This window comes from Calypte anna, chromosome 7 (genome assembly GCF_003957555.1).
Source record: "Calypte anna isolate BGI_N300 chromosome 7, bCalAnn1_v1.p, whole genome shotgun sequence".
NCBI classification, from domain to species: domain Eukaryota; kingdom Metazoa; phylum Chordata; class Aves; order Apodiformes; family Trochilidae; genus Calypte; species Calypte anna.
The window spans coordinates 29,217,891-29,242,137 of record NC_044253.1 but is presented as its reverse complement, the minus strand read 5'-3'; the positions used below and the strand labels follow the sequence as shown (position 1 = coordinate 29,242,137).

General features: G+C 48.7%; 1 protein-coding gene across 21 annotated transcripts in view; it reads left to right on the top strand.

Moving 5' to 3' along the window:
* PCBP3 (poly(rC) binding protein 3) overlaps nucleotides 1–24,247 on the top strand; it is a 60,457-nt gene that overhangs the window by 20,542 nt on the left and 15,668 nt on the right. For 7 of the 21 annotated variants that reach the window (XM_030454100.1, XM_030454086.1, XM_030454101.1 and 4 more), the window contains 10 exons: nucleotides 9,981–10,055; nucleotides 10,323–10,346; nucleotides 11,210–11,242; nucleotides 11,958–12,074; nucleotides 12,482–12,613; nucleotides 12,866–12,994; nucleotides 15,473–15,547; nucleotides 18,223–18,264; nucleotides 22,742–22,820; nucleotides 23,551–23,610. In XM_030454100.1, coding sequence (XP_030309960.1) covers nucleotides 9,981–10,055; nucleotides 10,323–10,346; nucleotides 11,210–11,242; nucleotides 11,958–12,074; nucleotides 12,482–12,613; nucleotides 12,866–12,994; nucleotides 15,473–15,547; nucleotides 18,223–18,264; nucleotides 22,742–22,820; nucleotides 23,551–23,610 — 766 coding nt within the window. Of the gene's footprint in view, nucleotides 1–9,905; nucleotides 10,056–10,322; nucleotides 10,347–11,209; nucleotides 11,243–11,957; nucleotides 12,075–12,481; nucleotides 12,614–12,865; nucleotides 12,995–15,472; nucleotides 15,548–18,222; nucleotides 18,265–22,741; nucleotides 22,821–23,550; nucleotides 23,611–24,247 lie in introns of all 21 variants that reach the window. The other 14 variants (XM_030454104.1, XM_030454085.1, XM_008504886.2 and 11 more) reach the window with 8 other exon arrangements.

Below are 24,247 nucleotides of genomic sequence, written 5' to 3'. Positions count from 1 at the left end.
TGTCTTGACCTGGCACCTCCTGCTCGCCCTCTGTGCTCTGGCTTAGTTTGTCTGTCTACCCATCATCTGGGACAGACAGTGTGAGTGCCATTCCCATTTCCAAGGATTAGAGAGTGGGCTGGAGTTGGGATGAGATGAGGCTGTAGATTGCTTTGCTTTCAGGATGAAGGGATTTATGGACTGCCCCTGGATCAGTAGATTGAAAATGAAGGGAAATTATTGGGATGATGCTGCCTGTGGGATTAAACCCAGGGTAGCCAGCAGGCTCTGGCAGAGGGGAATGAGGGGGGTCAAAGATGGGTGAAGGCACAGGATTCCTGCTGCTCCAAGCTGTGGGGAGATGCTTCTGGCTGCATCTTCATCTATTTCCACTGGAAATAGGTGTTCCCCAGTTGCAGCTCTCTGGGATGCCTGAGAAGGTGTGCAGCATGATGGGCCAAGGTGGAGAGAGGAATTAGGTGACAGAAGGGACATGTCCCTGGTGGCTGGATCAAGAAAAATAGTGGAACTGTGTAGGAACAGCATGGCAGAAGTCTTGTGCTGGTTAAGTGCCTTCATATTTTTTAGTGAGGACCGAGTTACGCTCTCAAGGCTGTACAGACCATGGCACAGCAGTGGGATGACCATGCCCCCTGCTTTCTGCTTTCATGACATCCCAAAGCTGCCCCTCCCCTGCAGTTAAAAGGATGCCAGGAGTGTGCCTGAAGCTCTTGGCAGAGCTGTGCCCTCTTTTCCAGGCTGCTGGAGGACAAGCTGCTTGTCCTCTCATGCCCATGCGTCTCCTTGTTGTCTCTTCTTTACGAGCAGCTGATGTGGATCTATGGCCATAAGGACCCTTTTTTTGGGTATTGTTTGGGCTTCCCCTGAAAAATGGCATGGAAAAACTGGCACTCTCTGGGTGTCTAACCCCTCAATCTCCAGAGGGGTGCATTTCCAATGCTGGCTGCCCTGGCATCCTTTGGGCAAGACATGGGTCCTTTGGAGCTGATGCCCAGCCCTGGCAGAGCATCCCTGGGGAATCTGTCGAGGCATTTCCAAATACAAGGCAGCATTTCTTGGCTTCTGTTCCTTATCCTCTGGCTAGGAGGAAAAAGGGGCTAAACTGGGTACATCCCTGAAGCGTGACCAACCCCAGGCATAGCACAGTGTTGAAGTGATAAGTGTGGTTGTCCAACCAAGCTCAAAGATGAGCTTTGTGTGCAAATACAGAAATGTTGGTAAGATTTAAATAATGGTGAATGGCAGGATGACACTGTCACCAACAGCACTCAGCTGTGGGGAATCTCATTTCCAGCTCCTAACCTGTATCTTCACTGCTGTTTAAGCACTTCATTAAAGATCGTTGCCCTGCTTCCTCTCTCCCTCCTGTCCTGCAGAGCCTTGGTTGCTCCAGCCCTTCCCTGTAGGCTGTTTGCTGGCCCCAGAGCTCTAGGGAGTTGCTCACTGCTTGCTGGTTTGGGTTGGGAGGAACCTTAAGGATCATCCAGTCCTAAACCCCCTGCCATGGGCAGGGACACCTCCCACTGGATCAGGTTGCTCCAAGCCTCATCCAACCTGTTCTTGAGCCTGGTTCAAGACCAAGTCTTCCTCTCTAAAAGATGAGAGAGGGGGCAGCCACAGTTTCTCTGGGCAACTTGTTCCAGTGTCTCACCACCCTTACAGAAAATAATTTCTTCCCTTAATTGCACACCTCCAAGCTCAGTGCTTCTCTGCTGAATTGTGCCTTATTTTCAACCCCTTGCCCAGTCTGTTTTGTTTTCTTGAACTGCTTTCCATTGTATTGCCTTCCCTCCCGTGGGTTGTCACCTGGTGGTACAACAGAAGTACCACTGAGAAGTGTTTTTCTGGGGTTTGGAGCATTTTCCAGCCATCCTCAAATGGTTTCACATGCCCCAGGCTTCCCTGGCTCTTTCAGGACAGTGGGAACAGCCTCATTACTGCCACTGCTGTACCACAATTGGGGCATTTCCCTGCTCCTGGAAGGCTCATCCCAGGGGGTGTTTATTGCCAGTGCTTGCAGAAAAACTGGGTGAGCTTCCCTGGCTCCCTTCATGTCACACAGGTTTCTCCACCCTCCTGCCCCCTGCAGCACTATGGTGGTGGTCTGTGTGTTCCCTGCACATTCAGGGTTGTAGTTGTGGAGGCACTGAAGCAGTCGTATTCCTGACATCCACAGTACCAGGCAGGGCTGTTCCAGCTAATTCATGACAGCTTTGGGGCTTTTTCTACTGCTTCTCAGTGTCTGCAGCAGAATCCACCCCCCACTGCAGTGCTGAGCCCTGCAGCAAGGTCCATGCAGTGCTGTTGGCTCTGACTCCCTGAGACCACCAGGGCACCTGTGCCAAGCCAAGGCTTGATCCTTGCTGGTCCTTCAGGAGCTCCTCTGGGGCCCTCACTCTCAGCATCTCAGTTGGATTTGGCATGGAGGGACAGCCAGTATTTCAGCAAGAAATTTCATTAGATCATTTTTATATGTTCTTCAATCTGCTGGCAGAGGAAAAAAGCAGGGATTGAGGAGACAGAGTGACCTTGCTTATTCCTGGAAATGTTATTTTCTCAGCACACAGGGTCTCGAGTCCACTCAGCACTTGCTCACAGACATCTGCAGATGCTCTCGGTCACTTTGGTCGCAGTGAGGGACCCAACTGAGCAGGGAAAAGAGTGTTGGCCCTCATCACCTAAGATGTCCAACTCTCCCTTGTACTTAAGCAGTTTGACATTCACTGAAAGTAACATCTTTGATGGGTAATTGTTCCAAATGTAACTAACAATGTAAATTGGAAATGACTGAATTAAAGTGCCTTGCTGACCCCAGCCTTCCAAAAGCATCTTTCATTTACTCCAAAATTAAATTCAGTGAAGACCAAGCATTATCCCCAGCAGGGCTATCTCAGCTTGTTGAGGTGGTGTTTTATCAGATTCGAGTAACTAATTTTTCTCAAGGTCCCACAATCAACAAGCCCTTAAATCAGCCCAGACAGGGCATTCTGCATTGCACAAGGGCATCTAGTAGCCTGCTCCCACTAAACTGAATTTCACTTGCTGTTGTTAGTTTAACCTCTACTTGCAACAAATAAATCATAGAATCATAGAATCATAGAATTGGCTGGGTTGGAAGGGACCTCAGAGATCATCGAGTCCAACCCTTTAATGTGAGTGAATGGCAGTTTTGCATCCTATAGATCTTTGCAGATACCTGTCTTGGGTACAGCTTCCTAAATTTCTGTGAAACCTGTTAATTAGTAGAAACCTCCAAGTTTTATAGCTTCTGTAGATTTATCAGGGCAAGAGGTAGGTGCTGTCATTCTGCTGGCATGGGATGGAGTTGTTGTGAGCAACATCCTGGGGTGACTGGTGGGGAAAAGCTGAAGCTTTGTTCACACCAGTTCACACAAAACCCATTGTACTCCTCAGAGCAGGGGCCTTAGAGCTGGTAGATACTGACACAGTCTGACATGCTGGGCTTGATTCTGATTTTACATGTAATTTCACATCCATGCATCAGTCATGCCAGGGCTGTACTTCTGAGTGGCTGCTGCTGGTCTTGGTAAACGGTGGAGGCTGCACGTGCTCAGCAGGGGCTCTCCCTGGGTTTGCAGTGGATCCAGGGGATTGTTCTACTCTTTGTTGTAGAGACTCACCTGCTTTCCTCACCCTCTGGGAGAGGTTTTTGCAGGAGGAATGTGATGCTGTGTTTCTGCTCCTCTTGCATTTTCCATCAGGTCAGAAATTGCTCAGAAATGCCTGGAACCCTACTGAAAACCTACAAAGGCGAGGTGGGTTCAGCAGAAGCAGTTGAGGCTGGTACAGTTGATACCCAAAGAAGGGTGCACAGCCTGATGTCAGCTTGTGGGTGCAGCAGAGGAAATAGAAATTTAGAAAAGCAGCAAAAAATTTCTTGGAGGGAACAGCTGGCTTAGCACAGCTTTGAAGGACAGGGAGCAAATCCAGGAGAGAGCTACAAAGATCCTCAAGGGCTAGGGCAACTCTGTTATGGGGACAAGCTTATGGGGTTGTTCAGCCTGGAGAAGAGAAGGCTCTGGGGAGACCTTAGAGAACCTTCCAGTAGCTGAAGAGGCTACAGGAAAGCTGAGGAGGGACTTTTTGCAAGGGCATGGATTGACAAGGAAAGGAGGAATGGTTTTAAGATGAAAGTGGGTAGATTTAGATGAAATATTAGGAAGAAAATCTGTGCTGTGAGGGTGGTGAGACCCTGGTCCAGGTTACCCAGAGAAGCTGTGGCTGCCCCATCCCTGGAAGTGTTGAAGGCCAGGTTGAGTGGGGCTTGGAGCAACCTGGTCTGGTGGGAGGTGTCCTTCCCCATTTAGGGAGGTTGGAAATTGGTGATCTTTAAGGTCCTTTCCAACTCTGTGACATGACTAGAGCTATGGGTCACAGCAGTTGCTCCTGAAGTCAAGCTAATGCCAATTTCTAGAGCAAGAATCTCTCCATGAAGGATCGTCTGGTCTAAAAAGAACAACCTGTTCTCTAGAGGGCAAACGATGTGGGGAGAAATCCATGCTGACATGAAGGGTGGTAGGGTATGATTATTTAGAAAGTAGAAGAAGAGCTCCCAAGGGTTTCAACAAGCAAAGAGGGGGGGGGGGGAAAGAAGCAGGGGTTAGAAGACCATGTGAAGCATGGAGGTATCACATGAGGCAGCAGGAGAGGTTGCTCTGATGATTCTGCCACTGAATTTGTGGGCAGAGGAGCCAGCAGAGCAGAGGGAGGAAGGAGGGAGTGGAGGATTCAGAGAAAGGCACATTTGCATCCCTGCAGTTGGAGTAAATTGGCATAAATGGATGAGACTGGAAGAGCCCCATGGTGCAAGAAGGGGAAGGTGGGTTCTAATTGCTTGTCAGCAGTCAATGAGTGACATCCAGGGCTGTGAGAGGAGAGATCTCACCCAGAGGAGAGCAGAGAAGTGGAGGCAGATGAGTGAGAATATGAAACCTCCAAGAGGCCTGCTCTCCCATCTCAGCAAGAGCAGGGTCTTTTGTCTCCTGTGATGCTGGGAGGTGAGAAGCAGGGTTATACTGCTGGCTCATGTACCAAGAGAGCATGGGACATGTATGATTTTCCTTTTTAGGTTAGAGAGATCTAAAATATTTCCACTGAGGCTGGAGAGTAAGAAGAGGAAAACTCAACTGAAATGACTACAGCCTGTGGAAAATTTTGGAAATTGCAAAATGACATTTGGTGTCACTTGTTTGGATGGTGCTACTGTCCTCTCACAGCTTCATCTTCTGACAGCTGAAGCCTGCCTGTGGCTGGAGTGTTTCTCTTCGGAGCCTGGTTTTAAGGGAACGCTTGCCTTTGGTTTTCTGCCACAGCGTTGGGTTTTTTTGGTTTTTTTTTTCCTCCTTCCACCCTTGTCCTGACCTGGCCAGACTGTGTTGTCGTCATAATCCTGAGCTGGCTGCAGTGCCGTGCTTCCCAGCAATGCTGAAAATCACTGGATTAGGTCTTAATGGCAGGATCAAGCTGCCAGGATTTGAGTGGGGAGAGATCTCCTGCTTATGCAGGTGGACAGGCAGCACTCCTCAGGACAGAAGGCTAGAAAGGATAAAATGTCAGAAAAGCAGCTTCTTTCCTGGCTTTCCCCTGCTTTTTTCTATATTTAGAACATCTTGCATTTTTCTATGGGTCAAAAAATGTTGACCTGAGTTTTGTGAAGGGGTTGTTGAGTTGTGGAATGTGTCTTAAGTGGTGGACTTTCTGGCCAAGATATTAATCCCCAACACCAAAATCTGTCAACCACATTAGACAACTAGGCCAGGCTGTAACATATTGCTGAAGGAGACTGAAGCTTTGTGGTCATATTTAACACTTGGCTTTCAGTTGTTGGGCCTTCTGAAGCACCACAGTGCTTTGGTTGTTTTTCAGGGCGGTGTTTCTATTGAGCAACTGCCCCAGATGCTCCAGGGTAGGGTGTTCAGGGTGGTCCTCTGAGCAGGTGGCACAGCATCCCTGTACAGACCCTGTGCTTTAACTGGGTAAGTTGGTAAGGGCTCTTGGTCAACAAAGCTCCAAGGTGTTGGAGTTTATCAGCCTGCACTGATGAAACCTGTCATAGAGTCATCTAGGTTGGAAAAGTTCTTTAAGATTGAGTCCAACCATTAAAGAACACCAAGCACTTGTGATTTTGTGGAAGCCATCTGACTGGCAAGGAGGGTGATGGAGATTTTCGTCACTGAGTTTGCTTGGCAGTGTCTGGTGCACCAGGCTGTCCTGTCTGTTTTCTGACATCTTGAACAGAGCTTTGCTGTCCCACAAAGCAAAGACCTAGATAAAGTAATGACATTTGATCTCCATAATGCTGATGAGAATATTCCATGCCAAGGTCTCCAAAATAAGCTGTCTGTCTGCTTGCAGGACTGTCCATCTCAGAGGCACAGGGGTGATTTAGTGCAGATAAGAGAGACCCTCCCGTTGGAGCTGATGCCTGCAGTGCTGGTTCCAAGGCAAAAAGAAGTTGTGTGACAGAGCTCTTTTTTGGAAGCTCAACCACCTTCTCCAAAAGTCAGGCTATATCCCAGGGTGGTGAGGGCTATCCTAAGGGAGCTGAGCTCCAGTACCATCAGCAGGTGCTGTGGTTCTCTGTGGAGCATTTTCAGAGGAGGTGTAGGCAGCGTTTACTGGAGGTACACCACAGGACTTGCTTGCAGATGTCTTAACGTGCCCAGAGACACCAAGGGGATGCATGGGAGGAGGAAGAAGAAAAGGAGAGCTGGCTTTGACAAACACTGAAGCAGTGATGTCTTCTGAGCTCAGCTGAGCCACCCTGTGGGGATCCCAGCATCCATTTTCCCAGCTCCTGTTTGGAAATCAAGCTGAGGAACAATGTCCAGGTCAGAGCTTGGCCTCCCTTTTCCTGTTGTGCTTCACATCCCCATCTGGAAGATGAATATGCTATTAAATTAATTTAATACATTGTGTTTGGAATTCCCCTGATTAGATGGTTTTGCTGGAATTCTACTAGAGTTTTAGTACTTGTGAGGTATTAGCAAGTGTGAAGGCAAGAGCACCATCTTAGGCATATGCTGCAGCCTCCAAAAGTCTGGAAAGGAAAAAAACGGGAGTGTGTATGTTTGCGTGTGGAGAACAGGAGTCTTTCTGCTGTTTTGGTTTTATATTTTATTCCCTCTTCCTCTTCTCTTTCATCACTGGTGCCTGAGATGCTTTTTCAGACATGAGGAATTCCTGGTCGATGAAGGAAACTTCCCAGATTTTATTAATCTCAAAATCAAGGGAGAAGGAAGAACCGGGTTGCTTTTAGTACTGATGATGCCTCCTCTCCCAAAAGGCAGCTGCATTTAAAAGGCTTATTTATTCTGCAATGGGATCGTCCTTTGGGAAGACATTACCCAGCTGTTCTGGGGCAGATCAGTGCTGAGTACCATGCTCCTGATCCCGCAGAGCTTCCATAACTGTGGTGCAGTGATGTTTGGCTGATCTCCACCATGGCTGTGCCTGAGGAGGATGCTGCTTGCAGTTGCCCAGGCACGATGCTTGGCTGAGCCTGGCTTGTATCTCTCTGCAACTTCCATTTTAGAACCAAACTCAGTATTTCTGTCTCCTAATGCTGCATATTTGAGCTCTGTGCAGCTGTACCTGCTTTGCGCTGGGTTCCGGATCTACTTTATCTGTTGGACTGGATATAATGGTGTCCTCCGGGCTTTCGAGGAGACAGACAAAGAAGCCATTTCAGAGCTGCTGTGAACTAGGCAGAATACGATGGTGAAGAGGAAGGCTCTGAGATGAGTCTCTCTCCAGGCAGGGAATGCTTCAAAATGCTCAAAATGGCGTTTGGGCAATAATTTTTCCCAGCCTTTTGTCTGTGAAGAATGAGTGCTGGGGGGGGGGGGGGTACGCACCCAGGGTAAATGCCTCAGCTCTATTGTTCCCATCATCTCCATTGAGCTTACGAACCCCCCCATGAAAGACTTACCTTTCACTAGTATGATTAAGAAAAGGCCAGTGTAGCTTTCCTGCTCGCTGGAGCGTGAAGCGTGTTTAATTTAATAACGCTGATAAATCTTCAAGGCAGGAGCAGTTGGCTAACACATGACCCACTTTTTCAATCAATCGGAAACATTTACATAACGGCCCCAATGCCGGGTGCCTCCTGCAGGAACGGGGAGCAGGGGATGGCAGGCGACGCTGTGGGAAGGCTTGCTACTGGATGGCATCCCTGGAAGCGTTCAAAGCCAGGTTGGGATGAGGCTTGGAGCAACCTGGTCTAGCAGGAAGTGTCCCTGCTCACAGCAGATGGGTTGGAACTAGGTGATCTTTAAGGTCCCTTCCAACCCAGGCCATTCTATGAGTCCATGAAAGCAAAATGGGCAGATTTGGCTGGTCATTAGTTGTCGAGTTGTGACCCACCTGACTGGGATAGTCAGCTCTCCCATCTGTGCAGGGATGTGCCTGGGTTTGGAGCACCTCAGACACCCAGCAAAGGTTTGGAGTCCATCCTTTTCAGCATGGCTTTGCACCCATGGAAATCAGCACAGGGTAAACCAACACTGGCAGTTATTTCCCTTTCTTCTTTGTCTTCAGTGGACTCTGTAATGGAAGAGAAAGTTTCTGATCTCACACATTGTGCTATCATAGAATCATCAAATCATAGAATAATTTGGGTGGGAAAAGACCTCTAAAGGTCATCTAGTCTAACCACCGTGCAGTAAGCAGGGACACCCTTAACTAGACCATGTTGCTCAGAGCCTTGTCAAGCCTCACCTTGGATGCCTCCAGGAATGAGACCTCAACCACCTCCCTGGGCAACCTGTTCCATTTTTCCACTACCCTCATGGTAAAGAATTTTTTCCTAACATCCAATCTAAATCTACTATTTTCTTATTTAAAACTATGGCCCCTCATCCTATCACTACAAGCCCTTGCAAACAGCCCTTCTCTAGGTCCCCCTCAGGTACTGGAAAGTCACCATTAGGTCTCATGTGTCAGCCTGTTCCCATTACTCTAGTCCACAGCCTTTTTCCTCTGAAATACCCTCCTTCTCCCCACCTTTAACAAGTCTTTTGGCCTAATGTTTCATTTGTTATACTTTCTGTACTTTCTGTGATGATTTTCCTTTTTTTTTTTTCATTTGTAACATCCAGCGACCTCAAGATCAGGGTTTGCAAACAGGCTGTCAGCAGCCAGTCTCCTGTTAGTTCAGTGGGAACACCATCTCCCTGCTAACCCAAATCCATTTTGGGTTTCATAAGAACCTCTTGGAAGGGGAGGTTTTACATCCAACCCATCTCCCAGGCGTGATTTGTTCATTGCTGCCTGTTTATCCATCCTGACTGCCTCTTTGCATTGAAGTACCACTTGAGCTGGTTTATTGCCCATTTTTTGATCACATAAGTCCTTGCCAGAGCAAAGGAAAATGCCAGATGCTTGTGACCAGGATGAAAATTCTCCTGTCTGATATATACTGAGGGACTAAGGAAAACAAGGGAGAATTGCTACAAATCCCTTAACACTGCATGGAGAAAGTTGTTGGCACCTCCCTCTGAGGTAGGACCAGTGGCCTGTAGAGACATTTCACGTGCAGAGAGGTGCCACCAAGGAGGTGTCAGGAAACCAAAGGAAAGATTTGTTGCCGTTCTGTGATTTTTGTGCTTTTTTTCCCCTGCCTTCAAAACACCAGTGGAAATTTCAATATCCCTCTAGAGGGCAGAGGAGGAGAGAGAATGGGAAGGGAGAGGACCACGACAGCAGAGTTTTAGTTAGATACGTGCAAAGCATGAGTAGCTGGAAACGACGTGGCCTGGGACACAGAGCCCAGCCAAAGTGGGCTTACAGGTTGGCATTCCTATGCCCTGCTGTTCCACAGGGTTCATCCATGTCGAGGAACCTGCCTGTTTTAAGAGAAAACCTTTCCAACTCTTTGTCCCCAGGTGATACGGCCGTGGTGCTGTTTCCCTCTGCTCCGGGGCTGCCCTGCCAGCTAATACACATCTCCTGTCCCCCAGCAGGAAATGGAGTCCAAGGTCTCTGAAGGTGGCCTGAATGTCACCCTCACCATCCGGCTGCTGATGCATGGCAAGGTAAGGGCCTCCTGGTGAGGGGGTTTCTTCCCAGCTCCTCCCTCTCCTGCTCCCACTCTGGCTCTGCCCTTGGTCCAGCCAACCTCTGCAGCCCTGGGATGCTAAGAGCAGCAACCATACTGCTGATGGGCTGGGTGCTGTGGTCCTTCTGGCCCTTCTCATGCTTTCCCCCTGGCAGGTCTTTACTTCATTATGGGGTTAGGATGGGTTGTGTTCTGCATGTGTTCTAAAGTCTTTTCCTTTGTGTTTTCTTTATTTTTTTGGTAGGAAGTCGGAAGCATCATTGGGAAGGTAATGACATCTTTTAAATGTGTGTTTAACACTGTTGCCTGTGCTGTTTGCTGCCTGTGGTGGGGTAGATGCCAGTCACCTCTTCCCTGGAGTGTGCCCTAAATGTTTGGTGTGCATGAGCATGTTGATGGGTTTGTGAAACAAACAAGTCTGTGTGAAATGGGCTCCCCAGGGCAGTGGTGGAGTCACTGTCCCTGGAGGTGTTAAAAAAACACCTGGACGTGGCACTCTGGGACATGGTTTAGTGGGTGTGGTGGTGTTGGGTTGACAGGTGGACTTGATGATCTTAGACGTCTTTTCCAACCTGGATGATTCTATGATTCTGTGTTGAGAGACCCACAAGGGGATCAAAGACCTTTCCCCTGAAAAAAAACGCAAACAAACATGACCAAACTTAGGTAGTGTTGTTTCCAGCTGCTTTACTGTGGTGACAAATATGTGTTTATGATCATGTTGCCCTGACATGTTTATTAAACATGTTAATTAATTCATGAAGAGAGATTAGGAAATGTCATGCTAACCCATGCTCCTGCAGAACAAGCTCTGCTCCCTGGTGCTTCGCATGGTTAATTGGAAAGTTCTGGCTATAGAGGGTTGCTTTTTTTGGTGTTTTTAAAAGGCAAAGATTTGCAGAATAAATACCCTGGAAGCATCCAAGGCCAGGCTCAATGGAGCTTGGAGCATCCTGGTCTACTGGGAGGTGTCCCTGCCTATGGCAGGTGGTTGGAGCTAGATGATCTTTAAGGTCCCTTCCAACCCAAACCAGTCTGTGGTTTCATGATTAGAGAGATGCATGTTTGGAAGGGTTGAAGGTGGAACTCTTGACTTTTTACAATAACCTGTGTTTCTGATTCTTATTTCAGAAAGGAGAGACTGTGAAGAAGATGCGTGAGGAGGTGAGCAGCCCTGCTCTTTAAAATGATTGGTGGGAGGAGGGGAGAGAGGTTGGAAGGGCCATTGGGCTTTCTTGCCCAGTAGCCTGCAGCATGGTGACCAGAGCTGCACATTGCCATGTGTGATGGGTACAGGACACACAGGCTGCCTGTGCCCAGAGCTCTTTGGTTCAGTTTTCTCACTCCATATTCAAACTCCCATCCATTTAATGGGAATTTTCCAGAGCTAAGAATTTGATCTTAATGAAGTAGTGAAATTAAGTCTCTCATTTGAGTGACTGCATTTGGCTTGAGTTTGTTTGCCCAAGGTCTTTGTGCTTGGAGCTACTAAGGAGTTATCAGAGCAGTAAGCAGCACTCTTCATGAGCAGTGATCCCATGATCTGGTCTTACCTTGATCACCTGGGTTTGCACTGCAGCAAAAGACCTGAGGTGGATGCTTGGAAAGCCTTACTGAAGGCTGGAGTAAAGCAGCTCAGGAAGCACCACAGCAGGGAGGGGGGGGGAAGTTTTTAAGGTTAGGTGTAGATGGGCTGGCAGAGGGCAAGCAGGTCCAAGCAAGTGATGTACTTACTGCTGCCTTGGAGCTCTCTGAGCTTCTGCTGTTGAATGCTGAACCTTCCCAGTCTATGGCATTTTGCAACCTGGATGAAGGGCTCCATGTCCTCCCCACTGGTCACTTGGCTGTGGTTATTCCAGAGCTTCCCTTCTCTTTCCAGAGTGGAGCAAGGATCAACATCTCGGAGGGGAACTGCCCTGAGCGAATCGTGACCATCACCGGCCCCACTGATGCCATCTTCAAGGCTTTTGCCATGATTGCCTACAAATTTGAGGAGGTGAGGTGTGGGAATTCTTTGCCACACAGGTGGGCAGAATAAAATGCTCTGCATTGGGTGGTCCTCCAGCCAAGCAGAGCTCTGGTGTGCCCACTGCTGGGGCAGCAGTGCAGGTGGGCGTGGGTACCTCCAATTCCTGCGTGCCTGGACTTGCTTAAGCAATACATGACCTTGGCACAAAACCTTCCAGACATCTCTAACTAGGCAAGAACTGAGCTTCAGTGAAGTGTCCTGGATGTCTCACAATTAATTATCTGCAGGGATGCACAGTGATGCAGATGCAGACCAGCCAGAGGGACCTGGGGGACATGACCCCTCTCCTCTGGCCCAGAGCATCTGGGTTGGCCTGGATGTCAGGAGTCTGGTTGGGTACCAGGGGCTGATGCATTGCCTTCTTCCTTCCCAAGGACATAACCAACTCCATGAGCAATAGCACTGCCACCAGCAAACCTCCGGTGACGCTGAGGCTGGTCGTGCCAGCTAGTCAGTGCGGCTCACTGATTGGCAAAGGAGGCTCCAAGATCAAAGAGATCAGGGAGGTAAGGCAGGCTTGGATTTGGGATTGCATGTAATCACAGCTTCGACTGAGGGGGAGCCTCGGAAAGAGGGCTCCCTAGGCTGTGAGCATCGTGCATCGCATTGCACCCTGGGAGGGTCCTGCTGACATCGGAGCAGCAGCCGTGGGACCTCGCTGGTGTGAGAGGGGCAGTGCTGCTCTCAGGAGCCAGAGCTGGCTGCCAGGGGAGGCATTCAGCTGTGGGATTTTTCCTCGTCTCTCTTTCTGTCTCCAGTCAACAGGTGCTCAGGTTCAAGTGGCGGGGGACATGCTGCCCAACTCCACGGAGCGGGCGGTGACAATCTCGGGGACACCCGACGCAATTATCCAGTGTGTCAAACAGATCTGTGTGGTGATGCTGGAGGTACAGTCTGTCACACAGGGGGTAAAGTACATAGGAAAAAAACCAAAACCCAGTCGGCACCACGCCAGGGCTGGGAGCTGTGGAACGTGTCTCTCATACCCTTCACCACGCGGTGTCGGACTGCTCATTTCCTGGTATTTCCGTTTGAAACCCACCCAATGTTTTTTCCCTGCCATCTCTGTGTATCATTTCTACATTCCTGCACTGGAAACCTGCCCTGTCAGGTGCCCCAAAGGATACGGTTTGTGTCATAGCATGGGGTGACTGCAGGAGAGAAGGGTGACAAAACAGGCCAGAAAGGTTGGGGGGGCCACAGCCTGGTGTCCCAGTGGTGCCAAAAGTGCCATAGGAAGGAAATGGTGGAAGCAGCCACTGTCAGGCACCTCTACACAGACCTTGCATAAGGGAGTGGTAGTGAGGGAAAAGTAGAAAGGAAGTCTGGAGAGCAGACGTGCAGTGTGTATGTGCAGGCTGCTGTTCTCTGGGAGAAACACTGACGAGCAGAGTTTGAAGATCTCTACCATGGAGGGATGCTGCTGGAATTGTTGACAAGGATGACCACAGCCACAGGCCCCATATCCACACCGGCCTCCTCAGGTGGGAGAAGCTCCAGGAGGAGACCCCTCAGGACATGGGACAGTGACACCTGGTGCTTCCCAGAGACGGAGTCATCAGTCCCCTCTGCCTTGCTGCACAGCCTGCACACTGCTTCCCCTTCATGGCAGGGAGGAGCATGTTTGCTGCTGCAAGAGCTTCAGAGAGGGATGGCAAGTCTTAGTGGAGGTGAAGCACAACTAAATTTAAGCAAGTTCAGTTTGGCAGCAGCCCAGCTAAAAGGAAGGGACATGAATCACATTATCCACCACTGCTGGTGCTGACTCTCAGCTGCATGGTGACTGCAGGTTATGCTCTCACTGACCAAAGCAAAGGTTGCTGCTCCTCTGTAGGGCTCAGCAGTAGGAAAGATAAAAAAACCATGAGTTTTCTTGTGGCTTGAAATCTGAGACGTTCCCTGACCTTAACAGTCTGCAGAGATGTTCCTTAGAGCCTTTCAGTCTTGAATTATTTTGCCACAGAAATTTTTGCTTCATTCCCTCCATGATTTGTAACACAATAGAAGAAAAATCAGATTTGAGATTGTAGAGGCTGTGCTTTGATCATGCAGCTTCCCAGCAGACCTGCTTAGCCAGAAGATTTGGGTATGCCACTTGGCTACAAGTAGATGTCTGGAAGAATGTCCACAAAAAGATGAAGAATTTTCCATGAGATAGTGCCATTCTTATTGCCTGTCTTTATGTTGCAGTAACTGGGTCATTTCACTTTAGGCAGGACCAGGAGGCTTTTATCTGATCCCTAGAAACCTCCGAAATCTCTTCTATGGTCAGTTAGTTATGTTCAAGAGAAAACAGAGATAGCTTGGATGAGAAGGTCTTGTGCACAGGGGGATGCATCACTACAGCTTGTTGTGCATCACTACAGCTTCTGCTTGGACCTACCCAGGTTCTAGTCAGGCCACAGCAGGGAGCAGAAAGATAGCCTGGCCAGCCCTGGATCCTGCTGATGCAGAAGGAGGGCTGAGAGAGCACACAGGTTGGTGCCCCGGCTTCTGGCATCTGTCGGGCTGCTCCAATGGACTGCTACCACCATACAGCTCTAGAAGAACCTCTGGGAATGCTGGTGTTGCCATCTGAGAAGGGTTTCCAGCCTCTGACTCCTCCAGAGCTCAGCACCCTGATCGAAGTGATCTCTGCCACCTGTCCCACCAGGACATGGGAGGCCTTGACCACAATGACAAGACCTTGCAGCATCCACTATGGCTGTGCTGATGGATCAAACCATGTACTGAAGGTGACCCTGCTCCGGCAGTGAGGAAGATGAGAAGGCTCAAAGATCTATAGCATGGTTCTGGGTGATGCAGAAGGGCTGCTCACTCCTTATGCATGTGCTCAGGATGCTATGGCACAGCTCTGGCTGCTCAAGCAGGACTGGCAGGACTCCAGAATGGGCAGTCAATGTTTAAGAGCTCTCAGGCTGCAAAGAAATCTGCTACATGAGGAGGCTTCTGGCAGGCAGGGATAAAAAGTCTGGTCTGTGGGTCTGCCTCACCATCTTGAGGGTCTCCTTGGGGTGCTGGAGGAGAGCACCATATTCTAACATCAAATTCAAGTCTAGATCAGGCGATGCAGGTTATGGAGAGCAGAGCGAAGTCAAGGGAGGCCGCGGACATCTTGGGAAGCATTTTAGGGTCCTGTGCCTTGGCAGGGGATTTCCTGGACCCCAGGATGTCTTTGTTGTCCATTAAACACCGATTTCCCCCATGTCCTCCTGTCTGGAACCACGGTTTGCCTCGTTTGGGTGTTGCTGGTGGCGGCCCCGGGGCCCGTGCTCCGTCGGGTGCTTTCTAACACTCTTTTTTTGCCGCCGTTTCAGGAAAGCTGTTCTAATGTTCTCTCTCCCTCTCCTTGTCCCTTTTCCTAGTCCCCACCAAAAGGTGCCACCATTCCCTACCGCCCAAAGCCCGCCTCCACCCCTGTCATTTTTGCAGGTGGTCAGGTAAGAGCCGACCCGCTTGCAGCCTCCACTGCCAACCTCAGCCTTTTACTGCAGCACCAGCCGCTGCCCGTTAGTGCACTCAGGTTTCTTGCCTTCTGACTTGCATGGTGTCATCCCATCCATCACACACCAGGGTGGGCAGCTGGGCTTGAAAGCTCTTTGCAGAACTGCTGGCAGTTTGCAAGCCCCAGCGGGGCAGACAGCTCAGCTCTTGGGATGGCTGCTGGAGAAGAGGAAGGGCCAGGCACAGAGGGTGCTAGCTCCGCCGGGCACTTGTGTGCCAAGAAAAGGCTGGAGTTTGCTTCTTTAAGAACCAAATTCAGAATCTGCCAAGTTAGCAGGGTGAAGGATAGAGTGAAGACAGCCCACTGAATAAGGGGCTGTGACCGTGTGCTCATGGTGGCATCTCTAGGCCAATTAAACGTTGAATAGCTGTAATTGATCCAAAGTAGAATCACAGAATCACTGTGTTGGAAAAGATCTTTAAGATCATCACGTCCAACTGCTAGCCTAACTCAAAGGGCTCATCCCAGCCGTTCCAGTACCATGCTGAGCCACCTTTCAAGGCAGCATCCTCGACACTAGTGCTCGGCTGGTTTGGGGTATTGCTCTCCCCCCAAAAACTGCCATAACCTCTGCAGCAAAGCCAGGTCTCAGCTCTGTCTCAGTCTTTTAAAGAGGGAACTTGAACACAGGTTTTTCACACCTCATCTGCTCACCTCACTGGGTGACAGGGAACCTGCCTTTAGATTCCATCATGACGTGGTGCATTGGTATCTAGAAGGAGAGGAGCTCCAGCAGCTGGGTAGAGCTAGTGCCATGAACCTACAGCTGATGCCATCCAGTGCAGCACCAGACAAGTTATTGTAGGTGTAATAAATAGCAAAAGGGCAAACTAAGGCCAGGAGCAGAGCCGAAAGCGCAGACTGTTTCAGGCAGTGTGCTGAAATCACATCTCAGTCATTGACAGCATCAGAGGGAGAGTCTGAGCAGTGGTCCTGGAAAAGAGCTTCAAGTCTAGCTGCCTGGTGAACTTATCTTCTCAAAAGGGAGAGTAAGATGGAGGTCACGTTTGTCCTGCTGGCGAACTGTTGGTGTCTTGCACAGAAGTGATGCCATGGGAAGAAGCGGCCGTCTCTGAAAGCTCTTCCCAGCAACCCCTGAGGGGTGGCAGGGGATGAGGGGGGGGGCAGAGGGCAGCAGGTGAGAGTTGCTGGTGCTGTGAGGTGCTTTGGGGAGGGCTGGATCAGCAGGAGGTCAGCAGGCTGAGGGACATGGTGGCAGCTGCCAAACAATGAGCAATGTCAGTCTCTACAGAAAGCAAGGCAAGAGGCGTCACAAAGGCAGGTCAGAGTTGGGTTGCGTCTGTCCAAGACACCTTCCAGCCTTTAATTGGCTTTTTCTAATAAAAAAACCTGAGAAATTAAACAACCAGGAAAGAGTGAACTCTTTGGAGCAGCCCCTGCCATGTCCCCATGGGCAAGCAGTCCCTGGGGCTTTGCCTTGCTCCTTCTCCAGGATTCTGGGGCTTTTCCTCACACGAAGCCATTGGCTGTTTGTAAACAATATGGCAAATATGCAGGAGACTCAAAATCTTGGTTTTGTTTTAATTTGCCTATCTTTACTCTCCCTTTTAAAAGTGTTATCCATCTCTTTTGCCATTTATTTCAGAATCATCTGAATAATGTGTCAATGTGTGGTACTTTTAATAGAGGGTCATGTCCAAAATATTGGGCTCTCTGCTGTCTGGCTCTGTACCCACCGTGGTGCTTATTTTGGGGTTATTTAGAAAACTGAAAGGGTTGCTACAAATTATGGGAAAAAAAAAAAAACCATGAAAAGGGTTTGCCTAACAGACATCTGCATGGATTTGTCAGATAAAAGGCATTGCCCATCCTTGAGCCTTCTCCGGGCTTGGGGAGACCTCAGGCTTTCTGTATGGCAATGCCTTTCCTCCCTCCATCAAATCACTGGAAGTACTGGGAAGACATGAAGCGTATTGAGAGCTGAAAATACAGAGAAGCTCACTGTGCTGCCTGGTTTTCTAGCATCACATCTAGGTGCGAAGGGCTGTGGTGACACTACCATGCACTTGCTTTCATCAGAAGCTTTTTGTACACTCCATGCAATTCTGGTACCTTCAAAGAGCTGATTCCATTCTTTTGGAAGAGCCAAAGGGAGCCCAAGCCTGTTGAGTCAGGTAGCTCAGTGTGCTGCAATTGAAGGGGTATTCTCCCTGCTACCCCAAGGACTCTGCCCTAACAAATTTTAGGCAGCACGAGGGGCCTCTTACCCTGGGCTAGCCAGGGGAGGGTGCGTGGGGCAACTACCCACTGCATGGAGTGGGCTTCCCTCATCCCCTCCAGCTCCAAAATCTAGTTGGCTAAGGAAAATTCCAAGATACTGCACCCCTGTTTCACCAGCAGCAGAGCAAGGGGAGAGATGTGCTGGGTGTGTAATGCTCAGCTCCATGCACGGGGTCATTTCGGGGGTCCTGAGCAGAGCAGGGGGAGGCTGAGCTCCTCTTTAGCCCCTGCATTTTTTTTAAGAGCATTTACTACACGTCAGGCAGCAAGGAGAAAAGCCTGGGGACAGGAATCCCTGCAGTGAGGGACGGGACTTTGCTGAACCTCCTGCCAGCCCTAATAAATTCTTTTTTTTTTTTCCTTTTGCAGGCCTATACAATTCAGGGACAATACGCCATTCCACACCCGGATGTGAGTTTTACTCTTATTTTTATTATACCTTTAATGTCACCTGCATGCTACTGCTAGTTCACATAATATTAATATTAGACAATAATATTAATAGCATATTTTCAAAATAACTGGCCATGTGTAGTATCTGTAATACCTTGAACAGCCTTTTTACCTGTTAGCTCTAAACTTTATTAATCTGAGGACTTGGCCTGATGCTAAATTGTTTGCATTGTTCTGTGCTATCCCTTTGTTTGAAGACAAACCACGATCTCTGCATTTTGTGCCTCCAAAATCATCAAAACATGGAAAGAAAGGGAACAAAAAAAGATATTTTACCCTCTGTTTCCCCACTTATCCTTAAAATACTGGTAAGCCAAGGGCTTATTTAGGTGCTGAGTGCCTTGGTGGGGTGGGGAGAAGCCAGAGCTCCAGTGGTGCAGAGTTTCTTATTGAAATCTGGGCAGGGGGATGTTCCTTTTTTTGGGATCTCGTTAATGATGAGACAAAGGCAATTCAATCAAACGTGAGAAATGAAAAATTAATGCTGACACAAAGGCAACTCAATCAAATATTTTATGAACCAGCTCATTTCACATTCACAGACTTGAACATCACTTTTAAAGACTGTAGGTTGATGGTTTTTAACAATTCTTTTAGAAAACATCTCATGGTTGATTGAATTGCCTTTGTCTCATCGTTAAATTTTCACGTTATGAATCATGTGACTCATACACTTGAATTCCCCTAAATATATACTGTTTCCTTGCAAAAATCCAAGCCCTGTGAGCACACCTGCTGCTCCCCAAGGGTCTGTTCACACTGCTGAAGGAGTGCCCACCTCCTGGTCAGTGTGCAGTTGTCCCAGAGGTGAAGCAGTGTCCAGTTGTCCCTTTCCAACCTCTCGCCCTGCTGGGGCTCACCCCACTGAGGGCTCTGTGCCTCGTTTCTGGAGATTTATCCGAAATCCAAGCTGTCACCTGGGGTTTGACAGCCTTCCCACTGTGTTTGGGCTGTTGCCCAAGGGTTGGGGACATCACGGGCACCGTCTCCGTCTCATCTTGCATTTTTTAGTGCAGAGACAGGCGCTCTGTTAAGTTTTCCTCATTCTCAGGTCTTTCTGCCTTTACCAGACTCCTGTGCCACAGCATGTGTTTTGAGGTGGATTTGTAGGGAACAACTGCTGGCATGTCTGCATTTAGAAGTGCCAAAAGAAAGAGAAAATGAGTTTATTGTAAAAGGTTATTCTCTGATGTGTTGTTGATATTTCTGATGTGTGCATTGGGTGTTAAATCATGTGATTACTTTTTTTTTTTGCGTGATGGAGAAGATGGCAAGGCTGTTTGGTTCCATGAATGCATCCTTAGGAGTTCTAAGCTGGGTTTTGATATTCGGAGCATTGATTTCACAGAGCTGAGTGGAAGCCAGGTCTGGTTTTTTTTGTGTGACACCAATATGCACATACTTTGAATAGGTGGCTGTGATGGATGGTTGCTCACAAATATTCTCAATTGTGTTCACTTTGCTTTCGCTCCCCAAGAGGAATACAAATAAGTACACCTGTATATTTAGTGAGCGTGGATCAATATAATCCGTGTCCTGATTTTCCTTTGCAAGCAATGGTGACAGCTTACAGTCTTCTTTTTATCACACTCACAACCGGAAAAAGTTGTTTATAAGGTTGGGCCACACACTCTGTCCTTCCTCCTGTAGTTCCCTCACAGGATTGGTCATTTTAAACACTGCTCAGTGTGGAAACCATTACTGAATGTGATTTTAGGGCACTGGCACATGTGTCTGTGTTTAGCAGATCCGTGGATGCAGAGTGGATGGAATTTCAAATGCCAAAGGTGAAGTGGGAGCTCCTGCCTTGATCTTCTCCCCTGAGAAATACCCACTCAGACTGTGAGAGCTTTGGCTAATGAAAGGCTTCAGCATTGTCCAGGTTGCTTGTAAGGCATCTGGGATGTGATCTGTAGCTATCTGCCTTCACAAAATTTGCAGTGGAAGATAAAAGGATGGCTGTGGTGACTGGAGTCAGGGGCATTTGGGTGTGAAATAAATGTCAAGAGCAGGAAATCTCCTAATCTAGGGCATTGCTTCTGGGCATGCACAAGGTAGGGAGCTAAAGAGATGGAACTGGAAGTTGCTGTGGGTACCTAGAAATGCTTGGCATGGCTGTATATTATCATAGAGTCATAGAATGGTTTGGGTTGGAAGGGACCTTTAAGATCATCCAGTTCCAGCCTTCCTGCCATGGGCACGGACACCTCCCACTAGACCAGGTTGCTCCAAGATTCATCCAACCTGACCTCAGCACCTCAAGGAAAGGGGCAGACAGGACTTCTCTGTGCAGCCTAGGCCACTGTGTCACCACATTCACAGCAAAGAATTTTGTCTTAATGTCTCATCTAAATCTCCCCTCTTTCAGCTTGAAACTTTTTTCTCTCATCCTATCACTCCATGCACACCATGTTGAAAGTCTCTCCCCAGCTTTCCTGTAGCCCCTTCAGGTACTGGAATGTGCTCTAAGGTTTCCACAGAGCCTGCTGTTCTCCAGGCTGAACAACCCTAAGTCTCTCAGCCTGTCTCCATAGCAAAGGTTCTCCAGTGCTCTGAGCATTTCCATGGTGTCCTCTGAACTCACTCCAACATCTGGTTGCCCTTGCTGTGTTGGGGTGGGGACCCCAGAACTGGACACAGTGGTGCATGGGGCTCTCACCAGAGCAGAGCAGAGAGGGAGTAGAGTTACTCCCAGTGCTGCTGTCCTGTTCTGTCTCTCCTAGCAGCACTATTGGGGATACTCCCCTCAGGTCTGTGAAGGAAAACAGAGTTTGAAGAAATGGTCTAAGGTTTTTGCCTTGCTTCCTGCAGGTTTTTTTCATTGCCATTATTATGGGTCTTTGCTAAATATTACTACCCAAACTGTGTCTTAAATGTGTTCTAGATCAGTATGAGAAAGGATTTAGGTGTATCCACCATTGGGTGAAGGCAGACCCCTGCCCCAAGGCAGGGTTAGAGCCTGAGGTGCTCTGCACACCTGGTGCTCCTCATCAGTGCTGGCAAAGTGTTTCATGAGGAGGTTTCATCTGGAGTCCTGCCAGCTGACCTCCACAAACAGGGCTCACTTGGATTTAGTTTGTTTGAAAACAGGGAAACTGTTATATTAAAAAGCAGGAGATGCTGATGTCCCTGCTACCCACAGGAGCAGTGGCATGGCCTCTCCTACCCAGACCTGACTGTGTTTGGGAAGGGATGTGTCACAGCCCATCTTTGGATGATTTTCTATGCTGCACAGGGAGAGATGTGCATCTTCTTTTGGGATGGTGAGATGTGTTTCCCCTTCCTGCTGCCTCCCTCCAATCTCACCCCTGGTGTTCTCAGCTTCCCTGATCTGCTCTTTCCAGCTCTTCCACCTCACTGCTGCTGGCCAGACCTCCCCATGCTCCCTCCCCCGCCATGCTGCAGGAGCAAGGAGGTTTTTGAGTGTTGTTCCCCTCAAAAAATGTCAAAATTGTAACTCTGGCCTCTCCCTTGCAAGGGAGGGGACAAGTGCAAGGAGTGGTTTGGGGGATGATAAAATCCTGGCAACCCTCTGAGCACCTGTAAAATAGAAACCAGTCCTCTTTGTTTCTTTCTTTTGGGTTTTTTTCCTTGTTTTGTTTGTTTAGTGGTTTTGTTTGTTTGTTTTGTTTGGGTTTTTTTCTGCTTTTTTTTTTTTTTTTTTTTCAATTTGGAGCAGCGAAACAGAGCACAAAATGTATTCCAACCAAGCTCCTCTCTATGCAACCTCTTCCTGACGGGGCATGAAAACCTACCTGGCACAACAAGGGATACAAGGATCTGAAATACCTACTGGCTATGGCTGAAGCCCATCTTTTCCCTCACTGCCAAGGGACTTGTGCTTATTGTGAGCTGACAAAAGCAGCAGTTTGTCCATTTCCCAGAGGCATTTCCCATCGGAGGTGCAGCATGAGAGCATTTGCTGCTGGGATATGTGGTCCTGATGTGGCTCCAGCACCACAAATAGGGTCTTTCTGGCTTCTGCCAAGTGATGGCAACCAGCCTGGCAGTGCCTTTGAGATGGCTCCTCTGCTCTAAAGCCACGCTGAAGCAAGCAGCAGCTTTTGTTGGCAAGTTGTGAAGGCCTGGAGGCGAAGGCAGTGGCTGGAAGTGCCATAAGCAGCAGCTGCTGGATCATGGTGAGGGAGCTGAATCATTTGACAAAGGGCAGAAATTAAGAATGGGCTTCTTGCTGGTATTGTAGTTCAGACCCTGACCAAGCACTTCTGCAAAAGATTTGGGCTTTATTGCATTTTTACCCAGGCCAAGTCCTTCTGCTAATGTTTTTGCCATGACTCACCATGGCTTCCTGGTTTGGTTTGGTTTTCTTTTTGTTTTTTTCCTTCCGTTATAATTTTGCTCTTGATTTTCGGTGTGACTTGTTGTATTCTATGACAATAACCTTCTTAGCTCTAATGTCCCTCCTACCCCTCAGCAGTTGACCAAGCTCCACCAGTTGGCTATGCAGCAAACCCCCTTTACTCCCCTTGGACAGACCACCCCCGCTTTCCCTGGTACGTACCCATACACCCTTTCTAGATATCCTTCTCTTCTTACCTGTAGAGTTTCTCTGTCTTTCTAAACTCATGCTGTTTAACAGAAGCAAGCAGGGCAAGTAAAGCTGAAGTTGCAAGGTCTGTGGGGGAGAGGTTAACAGGGAGGCAGGATGGATATTTGGGGGTTACAGTCCTCATGAGCGAGCTCTCAGCCATTAACCGTGCCTGCCTGGACTCCTGCAGGGGAGCCACCATGAGCTTGCTCCCAGCTTTGCTGGCTTTCCCGGCAGAAGGTTTGAGCACCAGTCTCCCAACCAGAGGAGGTGGCATCCCCTGCCACATGCTGATGTGGACCCTGGTGGGACATCTCCACTGTCCCTGGGGGGAACGGTTCAGCACCAGGTGGGGATGCTGTTCTGGTGTCTGTGTGGAGCCAGGCAAGACAGCATCCTGGCTCTGGGGAGAGCAATGGGCAAGAGCCACGCTGGTGGGATGACAGCCAGACATGGCCTAGCTCAGTGGCCTCATCCCCAGTGCTGGCATTTTCATGGTGACCTGGGAAAGCAGATAGTGCACAGGGAATGGAGATACTTTAAGTACCTTTGTTTACTCGGTGGTGGTCAAAGTGCCAGTTGGAAATGCCTTTTCTGACAGTATGTTCATCATATTTTGAGCTTCCTAGATGAAGTGACATTGCTTATCTCCTTGAAGGCAAAAGCATTAAACCTGTTTCTTCTTTGCTCTTCAGGAGAAAAGCTGCCCTTACATTCCTCCGAAGAAGCTCAAAATCTGATGGGCCAATCATCAGGTAAAACACAAAGCTACAGGGAAATAAGCAGCTTTCTGCTGAAATATGTGTCTTAAATAGGTCTGTGCCATCGTTGTGCTCCGAGATAAACCATGGTATTTGTGGAGAAGGCAGCAGGTTTTCTTGGCAGGCAAGGAGAGAGTGGGCAGCACCATGCCTGCCCTTCGCCTTTGTACAGCATGTCAAAAGAAAAGGGCCTGGAGTTTGTTGCCCAGTTTTCTGATGTTTGAGTGTAACTGCCAGACATCAGAGTCATCACCCTTATTCTTTCATTTAATTTTGCATAAACTTTTCTCAGAAACTCTAGAAGAATGCCTGTGGGGACAGAAATGACATGCAGTTTTAGCCATCTCTAAGCCATACGGGGTGTGCTGCATTTTTAGCGGGGGCAGGGCCCTGAGGAGCCAAAGCTCAGCCTTAATCTTGGAGAAATTTTGATGTCAAATGTCCTATACGTTCATCCATACATGCCAAATGTGCTTGTCTTTTATAACCTACCATTGCTCAGAGCAGTTACCCTGACATCTCACAGGCAACGTGAGCCCCAACCTTCTCTGGCACACCCAGGGCAAATGCCCCGTGGCCAGTCAGGGTACGATCACGTGCATGTATCAAAAACCTGGGGATGTAGCCTAAA